The sequence below is a fragment of the Chelonoidis abingdonii genome, chromosome 1 (assembly GCF_003597395.2).
Source record: "Chelonoidis abingdonii isolate Lonesome George chromosome 1, CheloAbing_2.0, whole genome shotgun sequence".
In the NCBI taxonomy this organism is placed as follows: domain Eukaryota; kingdom Metazoa; phylum Chordata; order Testudines; family Testudinidae; genus Chelonoidis; species Chelonoidis abingdonii.
Genome location: NC_133769.1, coordinates 259141363 through 259158037, shown reverse-complemented (window position 1 = coordinate 259158037; position 16675 = coordinate 259141363). Strand labels below are relative to the sequence as shown.

At 44.1% G+C, this 16675-nt stretch overlaps 1 protein-coding gene across 5 annotated transcripts in view; it reads left to right on the top strand.

Annotated features, from left to right (window-relative positions):
- TFDP1 (transcription factor Dp-1) overlaps window positions 1-16675 on the top strand; it is a 135958-nt gene that overhangs the window by 12068 nt on the left and 107215 nt on the right. For all 5 annotated transcript variants that reach the window (XM_032777825.2, XM_032777826.2, XM_075061417.1 and 2 more), the window contains exon 3: window positions 15973-16039. In XM_032777825.2, the coding sequence (XP_032633716.1) occupies window positions 15973-16039 (67 nt within the window). The remainder of the gene's footprint in view (window positions 1-15972; window positions 16040-16675) is intronic.

Here is a 16675-nt window from a genome sequence, read left to right as displayed (position 1 = left end):
GACTATAACAGTGTTTAAAAAGGAACTGGATAAATTCATGGTGGCTAAATCCATAAATGGCTATTAGCCAGGAATGGTAAAGAATGGTGTCCCTAGCCTCTGTTCATCAGAGGATGGAGATGGATGGCAGGAGAGAGATCACTCGATCATTGGCTGTCAGGTTCACTCCCTCTGGGGCACCTGGCATTGGCCACTGTCGGTAGACAGATACTGGGCTAGATAGACCTTTGGTCTGACCCGGTATGGCCGTTTTTATGTTCTTATGACACTGTGCCTTTTAAATTTCTGTTTAATTAACTTCCTCATTTTTGTGTAGTCCCCCTTTCTGAAACTAAATGGTACAGTGTTGGACTGTTGTGGTGGTTTCCCCACCACAGGGATGTTAAATTTAATTGTATTATGGTTCTTATTACCAAGTGGTCCAGCTGTAATCACTGCTTGGACCAGATCCTGTGCTGCACTTAAGACTAAATCAAGAATTGCCTCTCCTCTCGTGGGTTCCAGGACTAGCTGCTCCAAAAAGCAGTCACTTAAGATGTCAAGAACCTTAATCTCTGCATCCTGTCCTGAGGTGACGTACCCAATCAATGTGGGGATCATTGAAATCCTCCCTTATTATTGAGTTTTTTTATTTTTATAGCTTCTCTAATCTCCCTGTGCATTTCACAGTCACTATCCCCATCCTGTGCAGGTGGTTGGTAATACATCCTTACTGCTATATTCTTATTAGAGTATGGGATTACTATCTATAAAGCTTCTATGGTATAGTTTGGTTCATTTAAGATTTTTACTTCATATGATTCTGATTTTTTTTTTTTTTTGTACATATAGTGCCAGTCCCCCACCAGCACAACCTGTTCTGACCTTCTGATATATTTTGTACCCTGGCACTACTGTGTCCTACTGATTATCCTCATTCCACCAAGTTTCTGTGGTGCCTATTTTATCAATATTCTCATTTAATATGTGGCACTGTAGTTCACACATCTTATTTAGACTTCTAGCATTTGTATGTAAGCACTTTAAAAACTTGTCACTTTTTAGCTGTCTGCCATTACGTGAGATAATTGAATAGGCCTCTTTTCCATTTGACTGTTTCTCATCAGATCCTACCTGTATTTTATCACTGTCTATCCTCTCCTCCATACTAGGACATAGAGAATCTCCATTAATACATCCTCCCCTAAGAGATGTCTCTGTCCGAACCATGTGCTCCTCCATACCTGTTGGGTTTCCTCCAGCTCTTAGTTTAAAAACTGCTGTGACCTTTTAAATTTTAAGTGTCAGCAATCTGGTTCCATTTTGGTTTAGATGGAGCCCATCCTTCCTGTATAGGCTCAAGTTTCCCCAGTTCCTAATAAATCTAAACCCCTTTTCCCTATACCATTGTTTCATCCATGCATTGAGACCCTGCAGTTCTACCTATCTAACTGGCCCTGCACGTGGAACTGGAAGCATTTCAGAGAATGCTATCATGGAGGCTCTGGACTTCCATCTCTTACCTAGCAGCCTAAATTTGGTCTCCTGGACCTTTCTCCTTTCCTTCCTTATGTCATTGGCACCTACATGTACCACAACCATCGGCTCCTCTCCAGCAGTACACGTAAGTCTAGATGTTTCCAGAGATTCACAACCTTCGCGCCAGGCAGGCAAGTCACCATGCAGTTCTCCTGGTCTTTGCAAACCCAGCTATCTATGTTGTTAATGATCAAATTCCCTCAAAGACTATTACCTATCTCTTCCCGATAACTGGAGTTCGCTCCCCTGGGGAGGTATCCTCAGTGCGAGAGGATACCACAACATCATCTGGAAGGAGAGTCCCAACTAAGGATTGTTTCCCTCTGCTCCAGTTGGATGTTCTTGTTCCCTGAGACTTTCTTCCTCCTCAACAGCACAGAGGAGGTCAGACTGGGGATGGAACAATTCTACTGTGTCCGGAAGGTCTCATCTATGTACCTCTATCTCCCTTAGTTCCTCTGTTTCAGCCACTCCGATCTCCAAAGCCCGTACACAGTCTGTGAGGATCTGGAGCTTCCTACACTGAATGCACACATATGCCACCTGCCCATACGGCAGGTAATCGTACATGCTACATTGGTGCAATAAACTGGATAGCCCCCACTCCGTTGCTGGACTTTTGCCTGCATTCTCTTTTTACTTCTGCAGCTCATTGCTTTGTTGAAGTTTTGTTTTTATCAATTGGTGTTTTTGGCATTAAGTTTAAAGAAGGTTAAGTGTAGCTATTCTAGCCCCTCCTTCCCCCCTCTCATTCTCCCTCAAAACTCCCCTGTTAGCTGCTCCTGTTCACTAGCTCCTCTTGTCGCTTAGGAGTTGGCTTTTTAAAGGTTTCCAGCTGTCCTCCCAACTGCCATGGGATCTTCTTCTCTAGGTTGACCTATCACCCTTCATTCAGGAGTCATAAGAGCTGCAGCAGATTTTCCCTTAGTGGATATAACACTCTATCCTCTGACCTATTAACACTCAGCAGATTCATCACAAGATAGTGAGGTCTAGCAAGATTAATAGGGTGCAATTAAGAAAGGGGAATACTTAGGAATCTTTGTCCTTGAATATACTTACCGTGAGCATTATCAAGCTGTCCAATATTCTCCTAAGGGAAGTGGTGAAATTTGCATCTTTTGGAACACTTCAAGCTAGACTGGACACGACACTAATATGGGGAGTCAGGAATAATTGTGCATTGGTGGGAAGATAATTAGTAAATGAATAGCCATCTGCTATCTCTAATCCGATACCAGGAAAAGGTGTTGGTCACTTGTATATTGGAATTGATGTCTGAAAATAGAGAAGGAAACACTTATTAATCATAAATCGTTCAAAAATGTAGTAGTGTAGCAGTTCTTAAACAGTTGGGTGGAGAGCCAACTGGCAGAATGGTGCTAGTGCTCCCCATTTTCAGTTTCATTAATTGCGGAGAAAACTCTGGAGGTCTGCAAAAGCAGTTGGAAAACAGGTGGTTTGTGTCTGTCTCTGTTGGGAGTCTCTGCTACCTAGGAGGAAGAAAAGAAACTGGAGCTGCTCTCAAGAATTAGAACTATTAGTTGACAAAGAATGCTCAAAGGAGAGGAGGAGTAATACAGCCATGCAATGTGCCCAGGGGAGAAGAGGGCCAGGTAGAAGGAATTCATGTGTGGTGACAAAACACTTACTGCATTAAACAGTCAAATATGCATAATTGCTTTCTTCATATCAGTTTCCATGTAGGCAATTGCTGTAGTTGTCACAGGGGTACTCTGCAACTCTCAGATGGACCAACTCTTTCCAGACAGTCTTTAGTAAAACTCCGTCCATTGTGAGAGACTCAGACCAGTGGGGTACAGGAGTCTGATAGAGGACAAATATACTGGTCACTGGATGAGTAGTTTCTGTTCCCTGAGTGACCAGAGCAGGGGCTGCACTAGAATAATCAGGAACCTGCTAGAACCAATTAAGGCAGACAGGCTGATTAGGTCACCTGCAGCTAATTAAGGCCAGCTAATCAGGGCACCTGGGTTTAAAAAGGAGCTCACTCCAGTCAGGCCAGAGGGAACCAGAGGAGAGGAAGTGCGTGTGAGGAGCTGGGAGGAGGGGGCTGCGGGGTTTGGAGTGCAGGAGGGTCTCTGGGCTGGGGCAAGAGGCACGAGGAGCTGAGGGTGGGAGAGTGTGCTGCTGGAGGACTACGGAGTGCAAGTGCTATCAGACACCAGGAGGAAGGTCCTGTGGTGAAGATAAAGAAGGTGTTTGGAGGAGGCGATGGGGAAGTAACTCAGGGAGTTGTAGCTGTCCTGCAGCTGTTACAAGAGGCACTATAGACAGCTGCAATCCACAGGGCCCTGGGCTGGAACCCGAAGTAGAGGGTGGGCCTGAGTTTCCCCCCAGACCTCCCAACTCCTGATCAGACACAGGAGGAGTTGATCCAGACTGTGGGTGAGATCACTGAGGTGAGCAAATCTGCCAATAAGTGCAGGACCCACCAAGGTAGCGGAGGAACTTTGTCACAATTGGTGTCCACAGCGCGTCAGAAGGAGGAGAGTGATTTAAAAAAAAAACCAAACATGGAGGGTTTATTTTTTTTTTTTTTTCACTACAATGGATGACTTAGTACAAGCATTGATACAAGCTACGGTGGCCCAGCAGAAGGCTACCTGTGTCCAGGCAGCTGCCCAACAGGAGGCAGTGTGGTTGCAGCAAGAGACTAATTGCCTGCTGATGGACCAGGCTTCTCAAGACTGGGCTATGTTGCGGGAACTGGTAAACCAGGTAAAGACCCTTACAGAGCTGAACCGTGGCCATGTTGGGACGCAGATCATACGGGCCAGCCATTGGCTGCAGAAAATGACGCAGGAGGATGATGTAGAAGCATACCTTCTGGTCTTTGAGAGGACAGCCCTACGGGAGGCCTGGCACCGAGATCAGTGGTCTTGGATCCTTGCCCCATTCCTGTGTGGGGAGGCCCAGAAGGCCTACTATGATCTGTCTGAAGTGGCTGCAGCAGACTGCCCCCAGCTGAAAGCAGAGATCCTGGCCAGATCGGGTAACGACCACAGTGTGGGCCCAACGGTATCACGAGTGGAGGTACCAGTAAAACAAAACCCCGTGGTCCCAATTGTATGACATCATCCATCTCGCATGAAAGTGGTTGCTAACGGAGTCCAGAAGAGATAGTAGAGGTTCTGGTTATCAACCGATATATGAGGGGACTACCGCCAGACCTTCGTGCCTGGGTAAGCCAGAACGAACTCTCCACCTATGATGAGGTGGTTGCACTGGTAGAGAGGCGAAGGACAGTGAGGGAGCTGACCTGACCAGTTAAGAAGAGGCATCCCGGGTTAAACTAGCAGCACCAAACCCTAGAGCTCAGGTGACTGGGCCACCAAGAGGGCCTAGGTGGAAAAAGAGAGGGGCTGAAGGCCCGCCAGAGGCCCCAAAGAGTCGGAGTATGAGGGAGAAGAGGATCATGATGTTGGATGGCCCAAACCAAGAGACTGGGGAATGCCTAGGGCTCCATACAGATGTTATGCCTGCGGGGAGTGGGGACACGTAGCTCACAGTGTCCCAGTGCTGAGGAGCCGATGCAGTGTAACCTGGGCAACTGGGCAGACTCATGCTTCCTAATCCACCTTGTTGGAGTCTCACTAACCTCACATATGTACACCAGACCAGTGAATCTAAATGGGGTAGAGACCACGGCACTGGTTGATTCGGGGAGTGCTATCACGCTTGTCTCGGGGAAACTCACCAAGTGTAGTCAGCTGCTGCAGGCTAAGTGTACAGGGATAACATGCGTCCATGGGACAGTTGGTTATTACCCCACCATCCCAGTAAAATTTGAGGTTCGGGGAACACTACTGAGGTAGCAGCAGGTGTAGTCCCTAAACTCCCATACCCAGGGCTTATAGGGAGGGACTTCTCAGGGTTTGGAAACTTACTCCCAGTAGGAGGATTGGAGGCAAAGGGGAACCCTGAAGTTAGTGAGGCATCCACAGTAGACTGTCAACCCCTAGTCTTCTCTGAAATATCCCCAGATTTATTTTCCATTCCCAGACATGGTAGAAAGTCAAAAAGGAAAAGAGGGCAGCTAAAGCCTTGGGAACCCGAATACTGACTCAAAGCCAGATGGTTGCTCTCATTGGTAGGTGGACCCAACAGCTGCAAAGGAGGCCACCCAGGAGGGAGAAGCACCTGAATCTGATCCCCGCCCTAGCACTTCTGAACCAGTAGAAGCAACAGAGACTGGGCCCCTAGATCTTGGGCAGATTAGCCCAGAAGAGGAAATTTTGGATGGGACAGGCTGAAGACCCAAGGTATGACAACATTAGGAAGGAGGTGACTGAAATAGATGGGGTCCCGTGGAAGGAACCCAGAGACCAGCACCCTACTTCATAATGAAGAAGCATCTCTTATACCGGGTTGCACCAGTACAGGGGCAGAAGGTATAGCAGATCCTAGTACCTCAAAAACACCAGAACGCTGTGTTAAGTCTTGCTCATAGTCATCTTCTTGAGGCATTTGGGGGTAGAGGAAGACCCTGGCACGAGTCCTACGACGGTTTTTCTGGCCTGGAGTACATGAAGTGCGAAGGTACTGTGCGTCCTGCCCGGAGTGTCAGCTGCACATCCCCGTCCCCACCTGAGGGCACCTTTAGTACCCCTTCCCAGTGTTCTGTGCATGTAAAGCATCTGGGATGACCATGACTTGAGTTGCTCTCTCTTTGAAAAGCAGGTTGCAGTTTGTGGTAAAGCCTCTGTCCCAAATCTGGACCTTAGCATCCAAAATTTGGGGCTTAACATGAACTCCCCCAACTTATACCCAGCTTGGCTCTGATCTCGCTGCCACGAACCAGGATTCAGTGCCTGGTACACTGAAGCCCCCCAAAATCATCCCTGGGGGACCCCCAAGACCCAGAACCCCTGAGTCTTCTATCTCAAATGGGAAAACAAGTTCCTTCCCCTTGTCTCCTTGTTATCTGATCCCCAGCTTCCCTCCCTGGGTGACCCTGGGCGATGCAGTACTTAACTCCTTGAATACAAACGAAGAGGCCAATCAACCTCTCCTAAGGCGATGCATTCAAACCTAGTAAAGCTAACATGAAGAGATGTTCCACTCCCCCTTCCTGTAGCCTAACCAGAGAAAAACCAAAAAACCTCAACCAGGTTTAAAAAGAAACTTTTTATAAAAGAAAGAAATACAGAAAAAATATACCTACTGCATTAAGATGTCAATTACAGGCTTGCTTATAAGAATTAGGAATACACAGTCTGATTCAAAAAATAGCCATTTAAACCAGTCCAGCAATTACACACATGTAAATACAACTTACAATATCAACCTATTGCTTTCCTTTGTACTTACACTTGGTAACAGAAGAGCAGAAAGAGCTTGGAGATAGAAGGAAAGATGTCTCCACACAGCCGGAGAAACAAAGACCCAGAGTCCCAATTCCCACCCCTGACTTAAAAAAAATCCAGTTCTCTGAATTGGTCCTCTGGTCAGGTGTTTGGTTCCCTTTGTTCACCCTTCTCAGGTAAAAGAAACATTAACCCTTACTTATCTACTTATGACAGTTACTTTTGGAGGATGCCGTCTGTTCGAGCAGCAAGACCTGAGACTATCAACTGTCAGCTCCAGAGTTCTTCTGGGAGAATTCTGAGCATGTGCATAATTAATTAGCTATGCATACTTCTAATTTTTTTGCACAGAAAAAAGCTTCTGCTGAAATGTTGCTGTAGTTCTGCCTTTTTCACACCAGAGGGCATTGTGGTGATAGAACACAGCAGCAGCTCCCAGCCGGCTAGGGAAGAGAAATAACCTGTCTGTCGTCTTCACAGGTCCCATCAGGCCAGGTCAAGAGATGGGCTATGGGAAGGCAGATGGCATGAGGCTGCTAGGGAGTCGGACAGGGACTCATAAGGGCTAGTGTGGGAGGACAGACTGGGGCAGAGGTAGAATGGGAGTGGAGGTAAAGGGCCACGTGGTGATGGGGGAGGGAGGTGCAGGGCCACATAGGCACAGGGGGTGGCTGAGTGGGGACGCAGTGACACATAGGGACAGGGGGAGGGGGTACAGGGATGGGGATGGCTGAATGGGGGGACAGAAATGTATGGGGGTGGCTGGGTGGAGGCACAGAGACATGGGAACGGGTGGAGGCGATACAAGGACCCATAAGGGCAGGGTAATGGCTGGGTGGGTGCACAGAGCCACATAGGGGTCGGGAGATGGGTATAGGGCCACATGGAGATGTGAGGAGTGGATGTCTGAGTGGAGGTGGAGGGACACATGGACAGAGGCTGCAAGGACACATGAAGATGCAAGAACACATGGGGACAGGCAGATGTGCCTGACTGAATGAGAGAGGTTAGGGGCCAGCTAGGAGCTGCATGGGGGAAGCTCCCTAACACCCCCCACCCCCAAATTTAAAAAATTGTTCCATACTTTTCCGACCCATACCTAACCATCCTCCAAGTTGACATCCCGGTCCTTCCTAGCAATTTACTTCCCTCTCCCTGAGCTCCTCCGTTACCCCTGACTCCCTCAAACCTTTGAATTGCTTCTGAGAAGTGCGGGAAATATGGTTCTATACTGTAGTTTAAATGAATTATTAATACAGAACTTTGAGTAATATGCCTAATTAAGAATCTGTTTGTCAAGCATTTCCTGAATACTTGCTGACAGATATTTTGAAATAAATGACTAAGAAAAGTTAAAACTGGTGTGATTATATTGTTGTTTTGACAAAAATATGCAGAATTTTGCAGAATTTGAAAATATTGTGCACATAATTTTTAATTTTTTGTTGCAGAATTTTTATTTTTTTGGCACAGAATTCCCCAAAGAATAACAGTATAGTAGTGGTAAAGGAGTGAAATTTGGAGGAGCAGCCCAGTATAATGAGTTAATGAAACTCTTGTCACTCCTGCTCTTCATGCTTGCTTAGACTAGCAGACCAAGTGCTTAAGTCACTTGCATGATATTGAGTTCTTTATGTAGTCTTGGGTGAACACAGGAGATTCTGTGCTCATTTGTCTGCTCCCTACAAGAGAAGAAAACTATTGTTATTGGCAACTTGTCCAGCGGAGAGATCTGTTATTGGCCACTGGCCCACATGTATTTTAGAACCTAAAAATATCTTAAGAGGTTTTGACCTCTTAGAAATATGATTTGCACTGCATTTTAGCTATAGACTCTTAAGTTTTCTTTGGTGAAAGAAAGAGACAAGGCAGTGATTTAACTTTGTGTGGGCTGTGGACAGTATAATCTGCTGTTGCTGAGCAGAGTGATTTCAGTGGAAACAAAAGTAAGTTTCAGAGCAATTAGATAATACAAGTGTGCAGAGGCAGCGACTTTCTGGTTTCCTGAGGGTTGCTTGACCCCTGCTCCGCCCAAGGCCCTGCTCCACTCCACCCTTTCCTCCAAGGCTCTTGCACTGCCAGTTTTCGCCCCTGAGTACACACTGCCCTCATTCCTCTCCCTCCCCTCCAGTGCCTCCTGCATGCCACTGAAGAGGTGATCACTGGCAGGCGGGAGGCGCTGATCAGCGGGGGCGCTGGTGGGTGCTGTACACCCACTATTTTTTCCTCATGGGTGCTCTAGCTTTGGAGCACCCACAGAGTCAGCGCCTATGCAAATGTGGCTCAAAAGGTGGGGATAAGGAGCAAGATGTAATCAAAGCAATAAGTTTCTTTCTGCAGTTCTAAACTATAAGTACAGCTAAGTATTGCTTCAAGAATAGTCTAAAAGGCCAAAGTTCTAGCAGGTATCATGGTCCTAGATTCTTACAGAAAAATTGACTCATTTTTGTGATATTCTAGAAGTCGAGCTTCAGTCAACTCAGCTATAAAAAGCTATCTGAAAAGTTGCCTGATTTGAGTTAAATGAATAAATAAATGAAATAACTAGGAAACTGCACATGTGCAAAGGCAATCTGATTGACAGTTAGCAATTAATTGAGCTTGACTAACTCTTGATGGTATATGGGAGTTTTAATTCCAGCCTTCCTGCACCAGCTGTAGCATCTATATTTGGAAAGGAGAACTTATGCCTGAAAAAGGGCTGTCCGTTTGCACTTCTTCAATCCCTGGGGATTCCACCAGGGAGGGGTGGAGGTAGTTTTTAATTTACATTTGAGGCTCCATAGGAGTGTTGCTGGCTAGGGTGGATTTGATTTAAATCACTAGTCGGGAAGACCTCAATTTAATCATGGATTTCTGCATAAAAGTGCATTCTTGTTTGGTTGTTACAACCTTGATACGTATTCTTTACAACTCAGAGATGTAGGTTTCATTTTTAGACGGTACACACTATTTTTAAAGTGATTTATTTTGAAAACTTTTCAGATTACTTTTACAGCTGTATCAGAAAATGAATGATTGATTGTTTAGTTCAGGGATCAGCAACATCTGGCACGCGGCTCGCCAGGGTAAGCACCTTGGTGGGCCGAGCCAGTTTGTTTACGTGCCACGTCGGCAGGTTCGGCTGTTTGCGGCTCCCACTGGCCACGGTTCGCCGTCCCAGGCCAGTGTGGGTGGTGGGAAGATGCGGACAGCACAGCCCTCTCCCACGCCGCTTTCCACTGCCCCTGTTGGTCTGGGACGGCGAACTGTGGCCAGTGGGAGCTGCGGTCTGCCGAACCTGCCGACGCGGCAAGTAAACAAACTGGCCCGGCCCAGTAAAGTAAGCATCCAGGCAAGCTGCATGCCAGAGATTGCTGACCTCTAGTTTAGTTATTTCATTTACCAAAGGTAATTGAAGCAGATATTTATGAAGTTATTGGGAGGTGAACTATCTGCAATTCAGCAGAGGCTAATTAATATTTGGAGGATTTTCTTGCCATGCTGTATTAGGAGGAGAACATCACCAGACAGACATTTAAATTGTTTTATTTAACTAAAACAACAACGTTATGTATTCTGGATATTTTTCTTCAACAGCAAACATACTATTTTAACAAAACAAGCATATGAATTACTGAATTTAAACATTCAAGTTTTTTAAAATCAGGTTTGTTTTTGTTAAAATTATTTGTAATTAAAATAGTTAAATGAAATATTAAAAAATAAATAAATCGGTGTCAGCCAGGTCAACATGAGAAACTTAAAATATTGGCTTCTGCAGCTAACTCAGTTGTCTTCACCTTCATTTTTCTGTTTGTTCACAATCTGGAAAAGAAAAACAAGCTTTCCTGCTTTTTCAAGTCCCAAATGATTTCTCAGTTTGGAATGAGTTAGTCCAAAGGAAGAAAATATTCCTTCTACATCAGCAGAAGCAGCTAGTGCTATTAAAAGTGAGATTATCACTTCAACAGCCTCTGAATCCAAGTGCTTAATTGACTTCCACCAGTTCACTGGTGTGACTTTCTTTAAAACATCATCGACAAACATATATTTCTTGAATGGTTCACCCTTAGCTCTGAAGTTTATTATAGTTGGCATTATGGAGGGATGATTGCAGGATGTCCACGTCCTAGCCAACTCCTCTTCTTCAGCAGTTAAGGTTTGACCCTGCTACTGAGTATTGAGAATATTTGCTAGAAAATGACCTGGAGATAGTGTTCATCCTATTCATTTTTTTTAATGCTTGTAATTTAATTCTGTCCTATATTTCTCTTTTTAAAGATCTCACTCAGTTCCTTCAAGATTTTCAATAGCGTCAGCAATAAAACAGCCATTTCCCTGCATTTTGTTCAGAGCTACAGAAATAGGCTACAAAGTACTCAGCGTCTGTTCAACATTTCTCTTAAGCCCAATGTTGAGAACTTTGGCTGTGACACTGCCATCTATTTTTTCATAATTTTGTTCACAAATGATCATCGAATTAGGCAAGTTCTTGATATAGTGCTCAAAACAGTCCACAACTGAGTTCCATTGTACATCTTGTGGGAGAGTTAGCTTGGTTCCTCTCACTTTTTTTCAGAGCAGCTGCTGCAAAGTGGTTGTTATGGAAGTACTTTTCAATTTCAACAACATTTAGCCTTTTATTTCTGGAACACTGAAGTCTTTGGCTAGAAGTTGCATCAAATGAGCACTGCAACTGTATGTTATCAGCTTGGGACTCTTCTAAACAATTTCTTCTCATCTTGGATACATTTGCAGCATTGTCTGTGACCAAGCTGTGTACTAGACTTCTGAATTTTTTTTCACAGTTTTACAGCTTTTACTGCTGCTACTTGTAAGTATTCTGCTGTGTGTGCATTTCCTGATTTATCAGTTGTTTCTGTAAGGAAGATATTTCTTCTGATGTCACACAAGCACATACAACAGGATCATTGTGGATATTGCTCCACCCATCAAGACTCAAGTTAACAGTTTTACCCTCTGGACCTTTTGCATACTGCTCAATTTCTCTTTCATACACTTTATCCAGCAATTTTTCTGTGCTATCTGCTCTGTTGGGTGGGCTGTATCCTGGTCTTAATGACTGAACCATATTAATGAAGTGTGGATTCCCAATCAAACGGAAAGGAGAGTTTGTTGCATAAACAACGGCAATTTTTTCATCAATGGCCTCTCCTTTGTGATAAGTAACAGCAGATTACAAATTTATCTATGGTGGTTTCTGGATGATGGAGATTTTTTTTTCTTTTTGCAACAGGTGATATACTGTGGCTATGTGACATACATGATGTGACTGAAACACTATCGTTGGCATATTACTCTGAACTATAGAAAATGATGGTGCTCTTGAAGGTGGATAGTCTTCAGAATCCTGTATGTTGAGGACTGATTCTCCTAAACAAAATAAGTCAATGCAGTTATTTAATTATTACCACCATACTGCTGCTTTAGTATTACTCATTGCATTCACTTACACTCAGTACTACTTTAAATTGTAAAAGGAAGATCTGCTATCACAACTGCATCTAAAATGATAGTACTATAGAGTAACAACTATATTTGTATCTCAAACATGAGAATTCAAGAATTGTCCAGAAGGAAGACAGGCAGTCCTTAAGGAAGAAGTATGAAATAAAAATGTTTACCAACCTGAAGGTCCTGCATGTTCAGACATGTTCCTTTCATCGTCCTCATCAACACAGCTTCCTCATGACTATGTTTCATTTGAGCAACTGGGCTTTTCATTTCTTTGTTTCACTGTTTGCATTTTTGCATGCATGCCTGTCTTAGCCACAGGTAGAGGAACTTCATTAAAATATTCCCAAACTGGGTCTCTCTTTACGGCCTCCTGCCATTCTAGGTTTTCCCTTCTAGTAAGAGAATGATATGCTAGATCTCAAATTGATGAAGGCTACACTCAGACCTCAAGACTTCTGGAATATGCTGCTCAAACAGTTTCATTTTTGTTTCCACTGCCTGTTCCTCCCTTCTCATATTTATCTCCAGACTTCTTCTCCTTGTCCAGATCTATTGTGCCCCCAACAATCTTCTATTAAGTGAACTTTTTGAAACTTTGCACTCTTAGAGAGAGGTAAGGGATTGACTCTGTGTACACATTTGCAGAGGGGCAAGAGGGTTGTGGTAGGTTAGTTAGATAACTAACTAAACGTTTTTGCTGTTAACAAGCGTGTTATCTCTGGAGACACAAATCCACAGTTTTGAGAACTGCAAAACTAAGCATCTCTGATGGTATCTTCTAGACTGAGCACTGAGTCTTATTCAGTAGATAGAAAGTTCAACCTAAATAATCTATACAGAAGCCTCTGGAACCCCATAAGATTGGGTCCTTAATCCATAAACTACTGTAACTCATTTAGAAAACTCTTCTTACACATTCCATGAATATATTGTCTCATACTATAGAATTATAAATTCTAATCCCTATTCCATGATGAGGTATCTTTGAGCTATAATGTATCTTAATTACAACTATCTTTAGATAAGTTTTTTTCTCAAGAAGCATTTTATCAAAACAATCAGATTTAATAAAAAAAAAATCGTTATTTTAAAATATTCACCCTGTTGCTGGCAAAGGCTGTGTGGTAGAAGAGATAAGTATTTTGTGTGCTGTTACCAAGCCACCCTACTGGTCTCCTCAGTCCACTGTTTGGACTTCTGAATGGTGAGTTCAGGCCCTTTAGGTCAGAGCATGGTGTGCATCCAGCGTGCATCTTTCGCTTCCTCATACAAACTTTCTGCCATCAGGGGCTAGTAGCCTCGATTCTGCTGTAACAGTGAGGAGATTGTCACAGGTTGCTGCTATCTAAAGTGAACATTCTGGCCAGATGAGGTAGACACACCGTCTCCTACAAGGGCAGTTGCTGGCATCAAGGCATTCCAAGATCTCATGTCACAGATCAGAGACATTGGATGTTGAAACATAGCGATCCAGGAAAAGTCCAAAAGTTCTGTGACATACTGAGCTCCACAACCTCTGACAGGAGCACCCTCCCTATCAACAATGGTATCTGGAGCTGGCAAAGGGATTTTTGCAGATACTGCCACTCTTTTTCCTACTTGGTTGGATGTGGGAGGAAGAGTTACGAAGTTCCTCCAAAGACACTACCTTCCTGTTGAAGATGCAAGCTACAGGACATAAGAGGGCCAGATGGAGGTGAGAACTGTTATAGATGGCCATGGCTGCATCCAACATGGCCATGACATCAGTTAGCCATCTCTTGTCAAGATGAGACTGGCCTCATAGCTGCCAGCATCTGGCATATCAAATTACTGTAGAGGACCTAGCCTTTGAAGGGATGGAGGTTTTTAGCAGCAGAAAAAATGAAGCACTCCATTCAGCTGAAGACTCAAAGGCCTGCTGCGAAGAAGGCTCTGCAGGTTTTCTCTCTTCCCTAGCTGTCTGGGAGCTGCTGCTGTGTTCTATCACCATAGCACCCTCTGTTGGGGGGAAAAGGTGGAACTGCAGCAGCTTTTCAGCAGAAGCTTTTTTTCTGCGCGAAAAACTAAAAATATGGACAGTTCATTAATTATTCATTCATGCAGTGGTGCAGAATTCCCCCAGGAGTAAATAGGGTTATAAGGGATAGTCAGTGTTGATTTGTCAAGAACAAATTACCCCAAACCAACTTGATTTCCTTCTCTGATAGAATTAGTGATCTAGTGGAGGAGGGGAAGCAGTAGACATTATACACCTTGTGGTCTAGATGAAATTACTGTAAGATGGATGCACAACTGGTTGAAAGACCATAGTCAAAAAGTAGTTACCAATGGTTTGTGTCAAATTGGCAAGGCATGTCTAATGCGGTCCTCTAGGGGGTGAGTCCTGGGTCCGAAACTATTCAGTAAGGCGAAGTTTACATCATGGAATATGTGACTTCCATGACACTTTCCACTTCCACCCCAGGGTGGCGGGGCTGGAGCTGTCAACCAGCAGGGGCCCTGCAGTTCCCAGCTGCCTCGGGGGGTGGAGTCCCTTGCAGCTCACTCCCAGCTGCTGCGCTCACCAGGGGACCCTGGAGCTCCTAGTCATTGCAGTGACTGGAGTTCTGAGCCCCCACAGGGGGTGCCCCCCAGCAAATCCTGGCTGCTGCAGGTGCCAAGTGCCCCCCCCCCCGATGCTATGGGTGCTGCCTCCCCACCTGTAGCTCCCTGGCACTGCTCTCCCCGCCCCCGCTCCCAGTTGCCGTTCTTCAAAAGTAGCCATTCTTCAACAACAAAACCTTCAAAAACAGACTTAAAAGAGAAACTGCAGAGCTACAATTAATTTGCAAACTTAACAGCATTAATTTGGGCTTGAATAGGGACTGAGTGTGGCTGACTCACTACAAAAGCAATTTCCCCTCTCTTGATATTGACACCTCCTCATCAATTATTGGGAGTGGCCCACATCCCCCCTGACTGAATTGGCCTTTTACATTGGTTCTCCACTTGTAAGGTAATTCCCTTCTCTTTATGTGCCAATAATATATATTTATGCCTGTGTCTGTAATTTTCACTCCATGCATCTGAAGAAGTGGGATTTTTTACCATGAAAGTTTATGCCCAAATAAATCTGTTAGTTTTTAAGGTGCCACCGGACTCCTTGTTGTTTTTTGTCCTTTTCTACCAGCTGTTGATAGGTGGAGCCTGGCTACTAACCTGTTTAGTAGTTACTCAGTTCAGGAAGTTGAGGTTTATTGATCATTAAGAGGAAGCACATATATGTATACTTATGACATTTATTCTTAATTCAAGGCTTATTTTAATTTTACTGACAATTCTATAAGCATTCTGAATAATGATGTAGAAATCTGTTTTTTTTTTCTGTCTCCCTGCTTTGTTTTCTTGTGGGATGGCCTTAGTGATTTTTTTTTTCTGTGGAATATGTCACCAGTATAGTTGTTAGTATGCTATGTAAGTATTTTAAAGAACAATTGTTTTCCACAAAATTTTATTTACTACATACTTCGTTAGCCATTTTGGGGTGGAGATACAATAGTTATTTAGTTGCAGTTGTAATCTGGAAACTTGGGTTGGAGAAGTCTTAACGAATTATATTAGACCTTTTAAAATTAATAGTAAAGAACTTACAGCCTTCTGCAGATACTGTAAATGTAAATTTATTATTTTTTTTCTTTACTAGGCTGGACTAATCGAAGCCAATGGAGAGCTTAAGGTTTTTATAGACCAAAACCTTAGTCCTGGAAAAGGTAAGAAAATACTTTATCAGAAAGAAACTTTCAGGTTTGGCCTTGGATATACACCTCTATCTCGATATACTGCTGTCCTTGGGAGCCAAAAAATCTTACCGCATTGTAGGTGAAACTGCATGATATCGAGCTTGCTTTGATCCACTGGAGCGCGCAGCTCCGCTCCTCCGGAGCACTGCTTTACCGCGTTATATCCGAATTTGTGTTATATCGGGTCGTGTTATATCAAGTTAGAGGTGTACTTAAGTGTGTTATGGGCAATAGAAGACCTTGACAACTGCTTCCTTAGCACAGTTTTTTTATAAAGCTTTTCTTATAGCTCATTTTTATACTCTAGTTAATCAGTTCTGAAGATTTACTATGGCTACAACTGTGTGAAGTTCATTGGTGGTTCAGCTGGCATTCCATAGGTGGCTAGTCATTAGTGTAGCTGCACTGTGTGACAGACCCAGGCCAGTGGGGTACAGGAGTTTGGTGGAGGGCAAATATACTGGTCACTGGGTGAGTAGTTTTCTCTTCCCTGAGTGACCAGAGCAGGGGCTGCACTAGAGTAATCAGGAACCTGCTAGAACCAATTAAGGCAGACAGGCTGATTAGAACACCTGCAGCCAATCAAGGCAGGCTAATCAGGGCACC